Genomic DNA, 18,975 nt, shown 5'->3' on the forward strand with positions numbered 1-18,975 from the left:
ATCAAAGAAAAGCTCTAAACTGCCCTGAGATCACTCACTCACTCACTGATGTACCTTTGCTCACAAATCTGGGGGTGGAGGGGACATTACAGCTCACACAAAAAGAAGTGGATACTTCCTAAACTAGTTCTTCCCTCTTAATTCTATGACCCTGTACCCTCAGATGGCTTCAGTGGCAGTCTTAGTGTTAGGTTTCTGTTATCCACAAAAGCTTCTCATAGTTTTGGTTGCTTGGATTTTCTACAGTCAAGCTTAAATAAAACCATACTTCTGTACTCATAGTTCCCCTCTCCCTCCCTCTCAGGATCATACACACATACATTTAAGTTTGGGTTAGAGCAATGGTGCCACTTTGGTTCCACAGAACAGAGAGATTTAAAGGTGTCTCCAAGAGAAAAGGTGTCTGTGAGGCTCTAGAAAATGTGTTATATCCAAGTTTTCTAACATCATCAGGAAAATAGCCAGATTATGAATTTTTAAGGTTGTTCATCTTATACCACTATTAAAATTGTCAGTAACATTAGATAGGTGTTAACTGCATTTCTGATGCAGGTCTCTAATTGGAAGCTTTGTTACAGCTGATGTGAGGTGTGGCCTGGCATTTTAATGAGGTGCACCTGAGGTCAGTGAGCCTGTGACACTGCCCCGCCTGCCCCTTCGAAAGACCTGGTGCCAGTCGGCCTGTTTTCCTCAGGTGAATGAGAAACGTATGCAGTGCTGAGCTCTGGCCCCCTTTTTCCAGGTATTAGCCTCACTCATCATTCGCCTAGCCCTGGCTGAAACATTCTGCTTAAACTGTGGCATCCTTGCTTTGGACGAGCCAACGACAAATCTTGACCGAGAAAACATTGAATCTCTTGCACATGCTCTGGTTGAGTAAGTATCTCAAATTTGAGGCCAAGTTATGACTGTTTTTAAAGGAAGATTAAGAGAATTCTCTGGTGAAAACTGAATCCTCTGTAGATGTGTCCTCCTTGGGGAACTGGTTCTACCAGATCTTAGGCTTTACCTTGATAGTAATTTTTCAGACGCTTAAAAAAAGAACTACCTGGTGAACAGATGCCCCAGACACATCCTACATCTCCCCAAGAGTGTTCACATTGAGGGTCTCCTGGCTTGGTTTGGTTTTCCTGTAAACCCATCAGAGGGGCCCATGAGTCTCAGACAGGAGTTAGCATGCTCCACTAAAGCATTTCTAGGTGGTAATAGTGGGTTTTAAACTCTCTCCCCAGCTTCTCACATATGTCAGCGTCTGTGAGGAATGACAGCTCTTACTCAAAAAGTGTATTAGTGGTGAAGTAGAATCCAGACTGCAGACACGCTTATCACAGTTCACCGGTGGGGTGGTGCCAGCTCTAGGGGTAGAGAGCCCTTGCTTCTGCACGGTGCCAGCAGAGGCCGGGCAGTCTCCAAGAGATGGAGAGGCTCTTCTGGGGGCTCTTCACTCCAGGCAGACTTCCTAGCAGAGAGAACGTTTCCTGTGATGGGAGAGTTGAGTGGCCTCAGAGCCAGATGTCTCCGGCCAGCTCTCTCAGCAGTCCCGTGAGACCCACCAGCAAGGGTTGGTGCTTGTGAAACCTAAGTGCATCCAGCTCCAGGCAAGGGGTAAACAAGCGGTTAGTTAAAAGAAAAAGTCTTAAGTCTCAGACTCATAACTAGTTACCTCAGCATATAGATAACAAGCAAAAATGTTCTCAGTACACCCACTCGGGCCCCCTGTGTGTCATACCAGTGATGCGTCTAGTGACTGGTGGTGGCAGAATTCTAAGTAGACCCAGCTCCTAAGAAGGCAGTGGGGCTCACAGTGTTATTCCCCTTGCCTGTAGTCTTTTTTAATAGTTTTCTTCCAGAGAAAACTAATATCAGGTCAAGAAAACCCCAGGAATAAGTCAGACTCCTAAAGTTGAGTGGCACAGATTATTAAGGAAAGTGCAATAAAACATTTCTACCTGCTTTAAGAATAAAACTAGTTCATCATGTATTCTCACCAGTCTTTAAACTAGACCTCAGTGAAGAGTCAGGTCACACATCCCCACTGTCTGGAGAGGAGAGAGACTGCTACCTGGCTGGCCCGAAGGCCTGGATCCACCCCACCCCTCCCCCCTGCCACTTCCTGCAGGGCTGTCAGAGGCCCTGATACTCACACGACACAGGAAAAGCCTGGTCATCACACACAGCACACACTTTATGTCTGACAGGGCTCTCAATGGCTTTTGCAAAGAAAGGAAAGAGTTATGTATGTTCTTTAGTAATAAAATGTTATATTGTTTCAGGATAATAAAAAGTCGCTCACAACAGCGGAACTTCCAGCTTCTGGTAATCACTCATGATGAAGATTTTGTGGAGCTCCTAGGGCGTTCTGAATATGTGGAGAAATTCTACAGGATTAAGAAGAACATTGAGCAGTGCTCAGAGATTGTGACATGCAGCGTTAGTTCCCTAGGATCTTATGTTCATTAAAAACATTCAAGACTTACATACTTTAGAAACACTGGTCCTCTGGCAACTGCTTATTTCTGGTATTGAGTCAATATGAAAATGTTCTTTCAAATGAGCCTTGTGTCTAGCGTTTTTAATGTCTGAGAGGTTCAAAAATCATTAAAAGTGTTTCACATGAAATTTGGGCTGATTCTCTGAACTCCATTCCTCTCCAGGCAGCATCTGACAAGCCTCAACAGCGGCGAAGATATGCTCAGCCTCCCTGCTTCCCTCCCTGCACTGATGAAGAAGTCTATAGGACCTGAAGCTTCTTACTAAACGTTCACTTCTCAAAGCATTAGTGAGAAGTAGTTTCTCTGCCTGGAAACTACAGTTTGGGCATTAAAAAAAAAAAGTCAATGTTAAGATTTACCTCTAAATTTAGTTTGTTGGATGTGGTTTTAAAAACTGAGTTATTGATATTAATATCTGAAGATGAAAGAAATGATTATTAATATCTGGCTCTGCTCTTTACAAATCTAGGTAAGTGACCTCTTCCTCTTGGGACCTCAGTTTCTCCCAACTAAAATTTGCAGTAGTCAAATGGGGGCTTCAGAGTTTGAGAGGAATCTTAAGTAATTTAATTTCAGTGCCCACTCTATTCCCTCCCCACATATCCCTACCAGGTAGTCCCCAAACCTGGGCTGTCTGAAGATAGGAAGTTCCCCACTGTGCACATCCATTTCTGGAAAGCTCTGCACAAGAGCAAGGCCTCCTCCTCAGTGGGGGGCCTGACCCACCTTCTTGCAGGATCTCGAACTTTCCCATATGTCTGTGCTGTTTTCATCAGCTTGGCCTTACCATGTATCCCGACTATTCTCCCAGTGTGCAGCTCTGGTGGGGACAGGAAGCAGCGCTTGCTCAGAGTCAACACTTGCTCCTGACGGGATCCAAGCAGCCCTGGAAAAGCCAGCCCCATTTTCATTCTAGATGTTGTTTCTAATATGAGCCCAGTCATAGCCTTTCCCTGGAACTACCAGCTGACAACTTGAAGCCTTTCATAAGCAGGCCACAAGAGTGCTACCAAATCACGCACTTCTGAATTAGCCTTTCAGCGTCTGTCAGTCACATGGCACGGTCACTTTTGTGCCATCTGCAACTCTAATGAGCATATGGTACAGACAGCCTTTTTCAACACAAGTCTAGAAAAGAACTAAGCCCTAAGGTTTTCAGCTGTCTGTGATAGGCTGAATAATGGCCTCTGAAGATACTAAGGTTCTAATCTCAGGAACCTGTGGATGTTACCTAATAATATGGCAAAAGGGAGTTTGCAAATATGGTTAAAATTAAGGATCTTGAGGTGGGGAAATGATCCTGGTGGGCTGAATGTAATTACGAGTATCCTAGTAAGGAGGGGGCAGAGAGGGTGGGTGGCAGAAGAAAAGGTCCTGACTGTATTGAGAGAGGCAGAGACTGGAGTGATGCACTTTGAAGGTGGAGGAACAGCTATAAACCAAGAAATACAGGCAACCACAGAAGCTGAAAAAAGGCAGATTCTTCTCTCAGAAGCCCCAAAAGGAACCATCCCTGCTGACACCTCACTTTCAGTCCAGTAAACTGATTTTTGGACTTATGGCCTTCAGATTACATAAGAGAATAATACTTGTTTTAAGCTGCTAAATTTGTGCTAATTTGTTACAGCAGCAATGGGAACTAATACAGTATCACATAACCAGTTTCTGTGCATCTGATAGTGATTATGTACCACCTTGAGAAAACTGGAAAAGGGTTCAGTTTTCAGACGAAAACCTCATCATTTTGTGTGCTCTATGGTTCACATAAAGAACCTTGTTTGAGGAAGTCTGGTCCAGATCCTCACGTAATCCCTGGAGGAAAGGGCCAAGCAGTAGAACCACCATTCCAGCCACCTGCTTCTTGTCCACTGACTATGTTCAGTCGTCCCGAATAGCGTCGAAAAACTAAAATTGAGAGAAATGCAAATCAAAACCACAACGAGGAACCATCTCATGCTGGTCAGAATGGCTGCTATCAAAAAGTCTACAAACAATAAATGCTGGAGAGGGTGTGGAGAAAAGGGAACCTTCTTACACTGTTGGTGGGAATGCAAACTAGTACAGCCACTATGGAGAACAGTGTGGAGATTCCTCAGAAAACTGGAAATAGAACTGCCATACGACCCAGCAATCCCACTGCTGGGCATACACACCGAGGAAACTAGAACTGAAAGAGACACGTGTACCCCAAAGTTCATCGCAGCACTGTTTATCATAGCCAGGACAAGGTAGCAACCTAGATGTCCATCAGCAGACGAATGGATAAGAAAGCTGTGGTACATATACACAATGGAGTATTACTCAGCCATTAAAAAGAATTCATTTGAATCAGTTCTAATGAGGTGGATGAAACTGGAGCCTATTATACAGAGGGAAGTAAGCCAGAAAGAAAAACACCAATGCAGTATACTAACACATATATATGGAATTTAGAAAGATGGTAATGATGACCCTATCTATATACAAGATAGCAAAAGAGACACAGATGTCTCTGGACTCTTTTGGACTCTGGGAGAAGGCAAGGGTGGGATGATTTGGGAGAATAGCATTGAAATGTATATTACCATATGTGAAACAGATCACCAGTCCGGGTTTGATGCATGGGACAGGGTGCTCGGGGCCGGTGCACTGGGATGACCCTGAGGGATGGGACGGGGAGGGAGGTGGGAGGGGGGCTCAGGATGGGGACACATGTATACCATGGCTGATTCATGTCAATGTATGACAAAAACCACTACAATATTGTAAAGTAATTAGCCTCCAATTAAATAATTTTTTTTTAAAAAATCTAAAATTATTAGCCAGGCTAGCATGATATCAAGAGTGGTACCATGAGGAAAGAACAGCAGACCAATCCTCAGAGGATACATCCAAGAATTCATAAGAAAGAACAAATAAATTCCAGTCACCTTTTAAAATAAATGTAATAACCAAGGTGTCTTTATCCCAAGAATGTAAGAATATTTCAGAGGATAACTCTGTCACAAATCCTTACCATAGTAAAGCCAAAGGGGAAAAATTCTGATATACCCAACATTGACCATTATTTGATAAAATTCAAGACCTCCTAGCTTTAGTAAACTCAGTTTTGCAAAGAATAAAAGAATATTTTCTTAGTGTAATTTGTCTGAGTTAGTCATCTTAATAGTAAAAGATGAAATATTTTCCATTAAATAAAAATACCAGGTAACTTCCATCAATATATTTTTGAAAGCTCTAGTCACTGAAATAAATAACAAAAAGGCAATACAAGATAAATACAGCCAATGAAACAGTTACAAATTAAAACAGGACTCCCAGTTTCGAGTCTGGTTTCTCCTGAGGATGTGACTTCCCTCACAGCCCTTTTGAGTGACTTTCTCTCCTATTTCCCTCATATCACTGCGCTGGAGGTCGAGTAGGTGCCCTTTTTAAGCTTTTCACTGCTGCTTCTACACTGTTCCCCACTCCTTACCCGCTAAACACACACACACACACACACATGAAGATGAATGGCCATCACAATATAGAAGTTAAGAATATGAGCCAGACTAGCTTTAGGACCTTGGGCAAGTCATTTATCCTCTTTTGCTCCTGTTTCCTTATCTGTAAAAGTAGCTAAAATGGTGCCTATCTTGTGGTAGTGGTATGAGGATTAAGCGACTTTTAAAACTGCTTAGAACACCCTGGCACATAAGTAAGTGTGTATGTATTTAAGAAAAGCATCACCTCATCAGTTTACTCTTTCTTGTTGCAGTTATCTTTAGGCCCCAGCCTGGTCACTCCCACTTAGTGACAATTTTAGCTCTCAGTTGAGAATTATTCTCCAAACTAATTTCATGACCATTGGTGATTTCAGAATCCAAATGATGGTCTAACATATTTAGACCTCTCAGCTCCTTGCTGTTTCCTCCAGTGAGGAGATACTCCATAGTTTTAGCCAGAGTCCAGTCCTTTAACAACAGTAACCACAACTCTCCATATTTCCATTTTAAGCATCTTTACAGTTCACTCCTGGGATCTCCAACTCCAGCAATTCTTTAAGCCCACCAAGATTTCTTTTTCTGCTATCCATAAAAACATTTATTAGCAAGCATGCACAAATAAAAGAGGTCACACGAAACTCTTCGTGAAGGTCCATGAAGTCCCAGCTGTTTGTCCTCGCCAGCATCCTTAACAAGGACCGTGCTGGAAAGGTGCACCGGAAGCCCACCACGATTCCAATCCACTGATTCTACCACTTTCTTGGTTCTTCACTTCCCTCGTGCCTGTAATTTCATGGTCTTTAAATTCCATGGTCCATCCTAGTATCACTGTCTTGCATAAAAACTCAACTTTCTTTTCCCTCTTCTGTTCACAAGTTTTTCTCACAGTATCCAACCCTGGCAAAATAGGACTCTCCCTTACCCCTGCACATGTAGTTTCTTCTGCTGGTTCTGCATTTCCTTGACCTTTTGATGTTGCCCTGCTTTAGAGCTCACCCTTCATCTGCATCTCTTTTCTTACACTGACTTATTTGGTGACATCATCCAGTCCCACAGCTTTAAAATTATCTTAGTTTGAGCTCTCCCAGAAGTAAAACCTGAAACAGTGATTCAAGTGAAAGTTAACAGTAGGAGATCAGTTCAGTCACTCAGTTGTGTTCAACTCTGCAACCCCATGGACTGCAGCATTCCAGGTTTCCCTGTCCATCAACAACCCCCAGAGCTTGCTCAAACTCAAGTCTATCTAGTTGGTGATGCCATCCAACCATCTCATCTTGTCATCCCCTTCTCGTCCTGCCTTCAATCTTTCCCAGCATCAGGGTCTCTTCCAATGAGTCAGTTCTTTGCATCAGGTGGCCAAAGTATTGGAGCTTCAGCTTCAACATCAGTCCTTCCAGTGAATATTCAGGACTGATTTCTTAAAGACTGACTAGTTTGATCTCCTCGTAGTCCAAGGGACTCAAAAGTCTTCAACACCACAGTTCAAAAGCATCAGTTCTTCGGCACTCAGCTTTCTTTATAGTCCAACAGTAGGAGATGGGGAATCACAATATATAGTGATGAGAAAGCATCCAACGAATAGTGTGTTCTTAAACCAGCTACAATAGTAGGCAATTTGGAGTTTAATCCCACAGAGAGAGTGGGAAATTTGGCAAAGCGTGCCCCTCAGAATCATCCCAACCCAGGAGCAAGAGAGCTAGGGTATTTATATGCCAACTGCCAAGAATCACTAGCTGACGGCTATTTCAGGGCCTGTTAAGCTACTGGCTTTCCCTATGCATCTTCCATAGAGCTGCCTTCCACAGTTTAAAAAAAGGGGGGTGAGAAAAGCTTTCTGACAGAGACACAGAGAACAGCAGCATCTGGAAGTGGCCGGAGCACACGGCGCTCCTGGCACAGAGGGAGGGCGCTGGCTGCCCCTTCGGTAGTCTTGTAGAGCTGAATCCTCAGATGTGCCTCCAGTCCAAAGTGGTTTAAACTCCTGACTCACATGTGACCAAGCAGCTGGACAACAACTGGATATCTGGCTGCACCTGCATGGACATCTAATAAACATCTGAGACTTAAAATGGCCCAGTCTTCCCCTGAGAACCTGCACCTCCCAGAGCTTTGGAGGAATGCCCACTCCAGTCTTCCAACCACTCAGGAAAAAAATCTTAACATCTTCTCTTTTCTGTTTATCTCATCTCACATTCAACCCATCAGCTTAATACTAAGGATTCAACTTTAATATTATATCCAGAACCTGACCATGCCTCACAATCTAAACCACCACGGCTCTGGTCCAAGCCATCCTCATCATCTAAGCCAAGTAATCAGGAATCACTTAGCTGCTCTTGCTGATCAGTTCTTGGGCACTCAGCTGATTTGGTCCCTCTCCTCACAATCTGTTAACAAAGCAGTCAGTAGTCATCTTTTTTAAAGTAAATGCATTTCTCACTGAAGTATGGGTTGGCAATTTTCAAACCACTTTACATACGAAAATAAAACAAATACACATTTGTAGATAATAACTGAGTTTCTCATTGTTAGAGAAAGATGTTTGCATATCAAGAAAGGGGAAAAGCTATAAAAAGAACCCTATAGTGCTGGATTGAATCCGAAGTATCAGTATAAATGTATGGTTTTACTAAGTAAAGGAGTTCTACTTTCTTCAGGGATGTAAGGGAAGGGGAAACTGGGAAGAAAGTAGGGAGAATAACGGAAGAGTAAGGTCTGCCAAAACTCTGCTCCTCCATAAAACCAATGAAGACCCTATCAAAAATTGTCAAACTTTTTCAGAATTTTGGAAGTTAAGGCTTGCAACAAGCCAAGGATTGTTTGTTCAAGGAAAACAGCTGAATTTCAGGGAGAAAAGCCAGTGGGCATTTTAACTTGCCCTAAACCCACTCCCTTCGCCCTGTCTTTGTGGTAGCTTTGAAGATCAAAAGCCCCGTAACTACAGAACCTGTGAAAGCAGCAACTACCGGAAAGAGCAGAATAGATACGGAGTTCCCCAAAATCTTCAGCTGAACACAAGTGCCACTGTTTGACCTGTCTGGCAGCTTACTGAAAATCTCCATTCTTTATTCAGTCTGACTCCAGCTCAGTCTGCAAACAGCCCTACCTGCTCTAGTCCACCAGTGATGACTGGCTGACTGCAGCTGCCAAGGCAGCATTACTAATTGGGACCAAAAAGAGAGTAACCGAAAAACTTACAGGAGATGTCTGTGGGGGCTTCAACAAGCTCGAACATAATTCCTAGGAGTTTAGAAGTTCATGTGTATGTCAGAACTTTGTGCATACTCAGGAAAGACCTAAGAAGACCCTAAGCTCTGACCTCTGACCCTGAAACTACTTATACAAGAAGTGAAGGCAGTGAGACTTCCCTCACGGTCCAGTAGCTTAGGCTTCACACTCCCCGTGCAGGAGGCCTGGGTTCGATCCCTGGTCAGGGAACTAGATCCCACATGCTGCAGGGAAGACTGAGGATCCCATGTGCTGAAGCTAAGACTTGAAGCAGCCAACCAAGGTTTTTAAAATTTTGTAAGATACATGTATTTTACAAAAAAGAAGTGAAGGTGAGGTTGCTGCTGTTTAGTTGCTCAGTCATGTCCCACTCTTTCGCAACCCCATGGACTATAGGGTCCTCTATCCATGGGATTTCCCAAGCAAGAACACTGACCCAGTCGTAATTTACCTTCTGCAGCACTGAAGACATGACTGAACAAACCGTCTCATACAGACAAAGCCCTCCAACAAAACCTTGGAGATTTATTAGTTCAAGGCATTAAAAGAAATCTCTGTCAAATCATCAATATACCACTAAGCTAAGACTCCTGTGACCACACATGAGAAAGAATACAGCTTTAAAGAAAAGTAAAGTCACTAATGTACTAATTAATGTCAGTAATTAAAAGTCACTATTTAAAGTCCAGAATTCCAGAAAAACATCTACTTCTGCTTTGATTACACCAAAGCCTTTGGCTGTGTAGATCACAACAAACTGGAAAATTCTTCAAGAGATGAGAATACCAGACTACCTGACCTGCCTCCTGAGAAATCTGTATGCAGGTCAAGAAGCAACAGTTAAAACTGTCCATGGAACAACAGACTGGATCCACACTGGGCAAGGAGTGCGTCAAGGCTGTGCACTGTCACCCTGCTTATTTAACTTATATGCAGAGTACATCATGGGAAATTCCGGGCTGGCTGAAGCACAAGCTGGAATCAAGACTGCCGGGAGAAATATCAATAACATCAGATAAGCATATGACACCACCCTTAAGGCAGAAAATGAAGAAGAACTAAAGAGCCTCTGATGAAAGTGAAAGAGGAATGTGAAAAAGTTGGCTTAAAACTCAACATTCAAAAAACTAAGATCATGGCATCTGGTCCCATCACTTCATGGCAAACAGATGCGGAAACAATGGAAACAGTAACAGACTTTATTTGGAGGGGCTCCAAAATCACCGCAGATGGGGACTGCAGCCATGAAATTAAAAGACGCTTGCTCCTTGGAAGGAAAGTTATGACCAACCTAGACAGCATATTAAAAGGTAGAGACATTACTTTGCCAACAAAGGTCCATCTAGTCAAAGCTATGGTTTTTCCAGTAGTCATGTATGGATGTGAGAGTTGGATCATAAAGAAAGCTGAGTGCTGAAGAACTGATGCTTTTGAACTGTGGTGTTGGAGCAGACTCTTGAGAGTTCCTTGGACTGCAAGGAGATCCAACCAGTCCATCCTAAAGGAAATCAGTCCTGAATATTCATTGAAGGACTGATGCCAAAGCTGAAACTTCAATACTCTGGCCGCCTGATGCAAAGAACTGACTATTGGAAAAGACCCTGATGCTGGGAAAGATTGAAGGCGGGAGGATAAGACAGAGGACGAGATGGTTGGATGGCATCTGCAACTCGATGGACATGAGTTTGAGCAGGCTCCAGGTGATGGACAGGGAAGCCCGGTGTGCTGCAGTCCATGGGGTCACAAAGAGTCGGACATGCCTGGGTGGCTGAACTGAACTGAAAGTCACTAAACTTTACTTTTTGTGGAAAGTCACTAAACAAACAATTACAAACCCTGGGGATTAAGGTAAACTGATTTTCAGAATCAACACATTATATTTGTTTAAATATCCAATAGGAAATTATAGGAGGCCAGGAGGAAAGAAACAGGAATATATGGCCCATACACAGGAAAAAAAGCAGTCAATAGAAACTGTCCCTCAGGAAGCCCAGAGAAAGACTTTAAATCAGCTTTATAAATACGTTCAAGGAACTAAAGAAAACCATGTCTAAAGAATTGAAGGAGGGACTTCCCTGGTGGTCCAGTGGCTAAGACTCCACACTCCCAAGGCAGGTGGCCCAGATGTGATCTCTGGTTAGGGAACTAGATCCTGTATATGCTGGAACTAAGACCCAGCACAGCCAAATAAATACGTTTTTAAAGAATTAAAGTAAAGTATGAGAATGAGATTTTCAGAGTGCACGCTGGGCAAGTGTGGCGAGTCTTGTTTATCTGCTTGGCTAGTGGGCCCTGTGCTTTTCCACACTTTGGTCCTCTTAAGGACTAAAGACTTTCCTTTTTTTTACTAGGAGGGAAAGGCTGCTGACTTCAGAATCAGCCGGAACTTCAGCAGCTCGAACTCTGTACCAGACAGCGTGGCCCATCGGCTGGAACAACACTGCTACTGGAGCACTTTCCTGAGAGCCTCCACTTGCATGTCCCAGGACACAGGCGATCAGGTGGTTACAGGGGCGGCTGCACAGCACTGGGGTGGCGAGCGGCCGAGAGGAGCTACCCCACATCCAAGGGCAGAAGCGGAGGCTGTGAGGAGCTACTCCATGTCCAAAGTCAGAAGCAGAGGCCAGGAGGAGATACCCCAGGTCCAAAGTCAGGAGCGGAGGCCAGGAGGAGATACCCCACATCCAAGGTAAGAGAAACCCCAGTAGGTGCTGAGAGGGCATCAGATGGCAGACAGACTGAAGCCATAATCACAGAAAACTAGCCAATCTGATCACATGGACGATAGCCTTGTCTAACTCAGTGAAACTAAGCTAGGCTGTGTAGGGCCACCCAAGACAGATGAGTGGAGAAGTCTGACAGAATGTGGTCCACTGGAGAAGGGAATGGCAAACCACTTCAGTATTCCTGGCTTGAGAACCCCATGAACAGTATGAAAGGCAAAAAGATAGGACACTGAAAGATGAACTCCCCAGGTCAGTAGGTGCCCAATATGCTACTGGAGAGCAGTGGAGAAATAACTCTAGAAAGAATGAATGGGATGGAGCCAAAGCAAAAACAATACCCAGCTGTGGATGTGACTGGTGATAGAAGCAAGGTCCGATGCTGTAAAGAGCAATAGGAATGGAATGTTAGGTCCATGAATCAAGGCAAATTGGAAGTAGTCAAACAGGAGATGGCAAGAGTGAACGTCGACATTCTAGGAATCAGTGAACTAACATGGACTGGAACAGGTGAATTTAACTCAGATGACCATTATATCTACTACTGCGGGCAGGAATCCCTTAGAAGAAATGGAGTACCCATCATGGTCAACAAGAGAGTCTGAAATGCAGTACTTGGGTGCAATCTCAAAAATGACAGAATGATCTCTGTTCATTTCCAAGGCAAACCATTCAATATCACGGTAATCCAAGTCTATGCCCCAACCAGTAACGCTGAAGAAGCTGAAGTTAAATGGTTCTATCAAAATCTACAAGACCTTTTAGAACTAACACCCAAAAAAGATGTCCTTTTCATTATAGGGGACTAGAATGCAAAAGTAGGAAGTCAAGAAACACCTAGAGTAACAGGCAAATTTGGCCTTGGAATACAGAATGAAGCAGCGCAAAGGCTAATAGAGTTTTGCCAAGAGAATGCACTGGTCATAGTAAACCTCTTCCAACAACATGAGATGACTCTACACATGGACATCACCAGATGGCCAACACCAAAATGAGATTGATTATATTCTTTGCAGCCAAAGATGGAGAAGCTCTATATAGTCAGCAAAAATAAGACTGGGAGCTGACTGTGGCTCAGATCATGAACTCCTTATTGCTAAATTCAGACTTAAATTGAAGAAAGTGGGGAAACCACTAGACCATTCAGGTATGACCTAAATCAAATCCCTTATGATTATACAGTGGAAGTGAGAAGTAGATTTAAGGGACTAGATCTGATAGAGTGCCTGATCAACTATGGATGGAGGTTCGTGACATTGTACAGGAGACAGGAAGCAAGACCATCCCTAAGAAAAAGAAATGCAAAAAAGCAAAATGGCTGTCTGAGAAGGCCTTACAAATAGCTGTGAAAAGAAGAGAAATGAAAAGCAAAGATATACCCATTTGAATGCAGAGTTCCAAAGAATAGCATGGAGAGATAAGAAAGCCTTCCTCAGTGATCAGAGCAAAGAAACAGGGGAAAATAATAGAATGGGAAAGACTAGAGATCTCTTCAAGAAAATTAGAGATCCCAAGGGAACATTTCATGCAAAGATGGGCTCAATAAAGGACAGAAATGGTATGGACCTAACAAGCAGAAGATATTAAGAAGAGGTGGCAAGAATACACAGAAGAACTGTACAGAAAAGATCTTCGTGACCCAGGTAATCACGATGGTGTGATCACTCACCTAGAGCCAGACATCCTGGAATGTGAAGTCAAGTGGGTCTTAAGAAGCATCACTACAAACAAAGCTAGTGGAGGTGATGGAATTCCAGTTGAGCTATTTCAAATCCTGAAAGATAATGCTGTGAAAGTGCTGCATTCAATATGCCAGCAAGTGGCCACAGGACTGGAAAAGGTCAGTTTTCATTCCAATCCCAAAGAAAGGCAATGCCAAAGAATGCTCAAACTACCGCACAATTGCTGGTCAAGAAGCAACAGTTAGAACTGGACATGGAACAACAGACTGGTTCCAAATAGGAAAAGGAGTACATCAAAGCTGTATATTGTCACTTTTCTTATTTAACTTATATACAGAGTACATCGTGAGAAACGCTGGGTTGGATGAAGCACAAGCTGGAATCAAGATTGCCAGGAGAAATATCAATAACCTCAGATATGCAGATGACACCACCCTTATGGCAGAAAGTGAATAAGAACTAAAGAGCCTCTTGATAAAGTGAAAGAGGAGAGTGAAAAAGTTGGCTTAAAGCTCAACATTCAGAAAACTAAGATTATGGCATCTGGTCCCATCGCTTCATAGCAAATAGATGGGGAAACGGTGGAAACAGTGGCTGACTTTATTTTTGGGGGCTCCAAAATCACTGCAGATGGTGGCCGCAGCCATGAAATTAAAAGACGCTTGCTCCTTGGAAGGAAAGTTATGACCAACCTAGACACATATTAAAAAGCAGAGACACTACTTTGCCAACAAAGGTCCGTCTAGTCAAGGCTATGGTTTTTCCAGTAGTCATGTATGGATGTGAGAGTTGGACTCTAAAGAAAGCTGAGTGCCGAAGAATTGATGCTTTTGAACTGTGGTGCTGGAGAACACTCTTGAGAGTTCTTAGACTGCAAGGAGATCCACCCAGTCCATCCTAAAGGAAATCAGTCCTGAATATTCATTGGAAGGACTGATGTTGAAGCTGAAACTCCAACACTTTGGCCACCTGATGCGAAGAGCTGACTCACCTGAAAAGACCCTGATGCTGGGAAAGATTGAGGGTAGGAGGAGAAGGGGACGACAGAGGTTGAGATGGTTGTATGACATCACCAACTCAATGGACATGAGTTTGGGTAAACTCTGGGAGTTGGTGATGGACAGGGAGGCCTGGCGTGCTGCAGTCCATGGGGTCGCAAAGAGTCGGACACGACTGAGTGACTGAACTGAACTAATGAGAATGATGTCTCACCAAATGGAGACTGCCATTAAGGAAGTAGAAATTAGTATTAAAAGAACCAAATAGAAATTATGGAATTCAAAAATCTAATAACTGAAATAAAAATACACTAGAGGAGCTAAATGGCAGATTAAAGCTGACAGAACGATCAGTGAAGTGGAAAACAGCTCAACTGAGATTATCTAGTTTGAGCAACAGAAAAAGAATGAAGAAAAATGAAGAAAGTTAGAGATCTGTGAGACACTGTCAAGCATACTAACATAGCAAGCCTACCAAGCTTAACAGGAATCCCAGAAGGAGCAAAGAGAAAGGGGCAGAAAGAACACTGGAAGAACTGGTGGCCAGAAAGTTCTGAACTTTTATGATAATTATTAATCATCATGTCCAAGAAACTGAACAAACTCCAAGAAGAATAAATTCAAAGACCCAACAGCTAACATCATAATAGTGAAAAGCTAGAAGCTTTTCCTCTAAGATGGGGCACAAAACAAGGGTAACCACCCTTGCTGATTTTCTTCTACATAGTACTGGAAGTCCAAATCTAATAGGAAAAAGTAAAACTGTCACTATCTGCAGATCATATAATAATAGAAAGCACTAAACTCCATTTAAAAAAAACAACATAGAACTAATAAATCAGTAAAGTGCAGGATACAAAAGCAGTAAACAAAAATCTGTGCCATTCTTATATACTGATAAGGAACCAGGCTTCCCTGACAGCTCAGTTGGTAAAGAATCCGCCTGCAGTGCAGGAGACTCCAGTTCACTTCCTGGGTCAGGAAGATCTGCTGGAGAAGGGACAGGCTACTCACTCCAGTATTCTTGGATTCCCCTTATGGCTCAGATGGTAAAGAATCTGCTTGCAATGTGGGAGACGTGGGTTCAATCCCTGGGTTGGGAAGATCCCCTGGAGAAGAGAAAGGCTACCCACTCCAGTACTCTGGCCTGGAGAATTCCATGAACTGTATAGGAACTATCAGAGAAACTAAAATAATCCAACTTACAATTGCAATAAAAAGGAATAAAATGCCCAGGAATAAATTTAACCAAGGAGATGTAAGATCTTTACAGTGAAAACTGTAAGACATTGGCAAAACAAAAGTGCAGCTGACACAAGTAAATGCAGGCGTATTCCATGTCCCCAAGCTGGAATTAATACTGTTAAAATACTACCCAAAGCAACCTGCAGATGCAATGTATTCCCTGTCAAGATCCCAATGGCATTGTTCATAGCAAAAGAACTAACAATCCTAAAATTTGTATGGAACCATGAAAACCTCTTAATTGTCAGAGCAGTCTTTAGAAAGAATAAGGCTGGAAGCATCATGTTCCTCCTAATCTCAAAATATATTACAAAGCTATAGTAATCAAAACAGCAGTATGGTATTGACAGAAATGGACGTATCAAGGGACTCCACCAGTGGTCCAGTGGCTAAGACTACACACTTCCGATGCAGGAGACATGGGTTTCATCCCTGGTGGGGGAACTAGTATCCCACATGCCACGTGGCATGGCCAAAACCAAAAAAGATGCATCAATCAATGGGACAGAATAGACAGCCCAGAAACAAATCCACACATATATGGTCAGTTAATTTATGACAGAAGCACCACGCATATAAAATGGGAAAAGGACAGTCTCTTCAATAAATGGTACTGGGAAAACAGGACAGCAACATTCAGAAAAGTGAAGCTGGACTCTATTACACCATACAAAAAATGACCCCCAAATGGATTAAAGAACATAAGACCTGAAACCAAAATCTCCTAGAAGAAAACATCGGCAGTAAGTTCTTTGATATCAGTCTTGGCAATTTGGATTTTTTGGATTTGACACCAAAAGTGAAAGGAACAAAAGTAAAAATCAGTAAATGGAGCTACATCAAACTAAAAAGCTTCTGCACAGCAAAGGAAACCATCAACACGATGAGAAGGCAGCCTAGTAAATGTGAGAAAGTATTTCCAAATCATGTATCTGACCAGGGTTAATACCCAAAATATATAAAGAACACATAAGGACTTAATAGCAGTAAAACAATCTAATTTTTTAAATGGACAGATAATCTAAAAAGACATTTTTCCAAAGAACAGATGGCCAATAGGATCATGAAAAGGTTTCTAATAGCCACCAGGGAAGCCCTTCATTAACCAACAGGGAAATGCAAATCAAAAACACAATGAGATATCACCGATACCTGTTAGAATGACTGTTATTAAAAAGACAAGAAAAAACAAGTGTTGGTTGGCAAGGATATAGCGAAAGGGGAGCCCTTGAGTACTGTTGGTGGGAATGTAAACTGGTGCAGCCACTGGAAAACAGTATGGCGGTTCCTTTACAAATTAAAAATAGGACTACGTGTGACCCAGCAATTCCACCCCTAGGTATTTATCTGAAGAAAACAAAAAAACTAACTTGAAAAGATATATGTACCCCCACTGTTCACTGTTCAGTGTATTTACAATAAGGACAGGGAAACCTAAATCTCCATCAACAGATAAACAGATAAAGAAAATGTGGGGTGGGTGTGTGTGTAATTCAGCCATAAAAAAGATGGAAATCTTTCTACTGCAACAACATGGATGGATCTTGAGGGCATTATGCTAAGTGAAATAAGTCAGAGACAGATACCGATCTCACTTACATATGAAATCTTAAAATGTGAAAACAGGCACTTCGCTGGTTGCCCAGTGGTTAAGAATCTGCCTTCCAATGCAGGGGATATGGGTTCAATCCTGGTGAGGAACTATGATCCCACATGCTGTGGGGCAACCAAGCCCACAGCAGGAGAGCCCCCTTCAGCTACTGAGCCCGCACACTTGGGAGACTGAGTGCGAAGGCTAGACAAGCCTGCATGCCACAAGAACCAGCACAGCCAAAAAAACTTTTAATAAAATAGAAGAGTTTAGTTTAAAAAAACAACAACAAAAATTAATTCATAGATTAAAAGACCTGATTTCAGGTTGACAAAGGTAGAGGATGGGGGTGTAAGATACAGCATAGCCACTATACTTAATAATACTGTACTGCATATTTGAAAGTTATTAAGAGACTAGATCTTAAAGGTTCTTGTCATAAGAAAAAATAACCTGTAACTATATATGGTGACAGATTTTAACTGTCAGACTTACTGTGGTAATCATTTTGCAAAACACACAACTTTTGAATCATTATGTTGTACACCTGAAACTAATACAATGTTGTATGTCAATTATACCTAAAAAAAAAAAAAAAAAAAAACCCTCAAGAGATCTAAGCTTAGATACATCATAGCCAGTGTCAAAAAAAAACAAAAGACAGAATCTTGGAAAGAGAAGAGAAAGCAGTGAAGAAGCCTCAGTAAAATTAACAGTGAAGAAGCCTCAGTAAAATTAACAGTTGATTTCTCCTTGGAACAGTGGAAACCAAAAGTCATACTGAGATGACATACTAAAATGGCTAAATGAAAAAGACTGTAACCAAGAATTCTATATCCAGTAAAACTATCCTTCAAAAAACACAAGGAAATAAGACATTTTTAGATAAACAAAAACTAAGATCATTTGTCTCCATCAGACTTGGCCCAGCAATACTAAGAGAATCCTTCAGGCTGAAATGAAGTCAAACTATACTTAAATCCACATGAAAAAATAGCTTCAGTAAAGGTAAATACACAGGTAATATGAAAGTATAAATGTACTCTGGTTTATAATTCAGTTTTCCTATTTGATTTAAAAAAACTAAAAGAATAAATTTAGACACTGTGTTGATGGACTTATACTGTATAAAGATGTAATTTATATGACAATAATTGTACAGGGGAAAGGGCAAGGACTGAGCTATACAGAAGCTATTGAAATAGAAATTAAGTTGGTATTCATCTGAACTAAAATGCTAATTTATAACCCCCAGGCAGCCACTAAGAAAATAATTCAAAAAACCTATAGCAGAAAAAAAAAAAAAAGGAACTTTAGTGTACTTGAATTTATCTACCTAACACAAAAGAAAACAGTTAAGGAATACTAAGAAAAACAATAAAAGCACGAGACAGACAGAAAACAAATATCAAAGTGAAAGACATAAATCATATATTATCAGTCACTACACTAAATGGACTAAAGACTCCAATCAGAAAGCAAAGGTTAGCACAATGATTTTTTTAAAAGTAACTATATGCTGTCTATAAGAGACATGCTTTAGATGTTTTAT

The 18,975-nt window shown here is 41.9% G+C and overlaps 1 protein-coding gene across 1 annotated transcript in view; it reads left to right on the plus strand.

Annotated features, from left to right (window-relative positions):
- Positions 1 to 2,552, plus strand: part of RAD50 (RAD50 double strand break repair protein) — a 114,313-nt gene extending 111,761 nt beyond the window's left edge. The window contains exons 24-25 of the mRNA XM_040241825.1: positions 743 to 876; positions 2,274 to 2,552. Coding sequence (XP_040097759.1) covers positions 743 to 876; positions 2,274 to 2,460 — 321 coding nt within the window. The 3' untranslated portion in view covers positions 2,461 to 2,552. The remainder of the gene's footprint in view (positions 1 to 742; positions 877 to 2,273) is intronic.
- Positions 2,553 to 18,975: the final 16,423 nt, after the last annotated feature.

Source organism: Oryx dammah, unplaced genomic scaffold, assembly GCF_014754425.2.
Source record: "Oryx dammah isolate SB20612 unplaced genomic scaffold, SCBI_Odam_1.1 HiC_scaffold_5, whole genome shotgun sequence".
In the NCBI taxonomy this organism is placed as follows: domain Eukaryota; kingdom Metazoa; phylum Chordata; class Mammalia; order Artiodactyla; family Bovidae; genus Oryx; species Oryx dammah.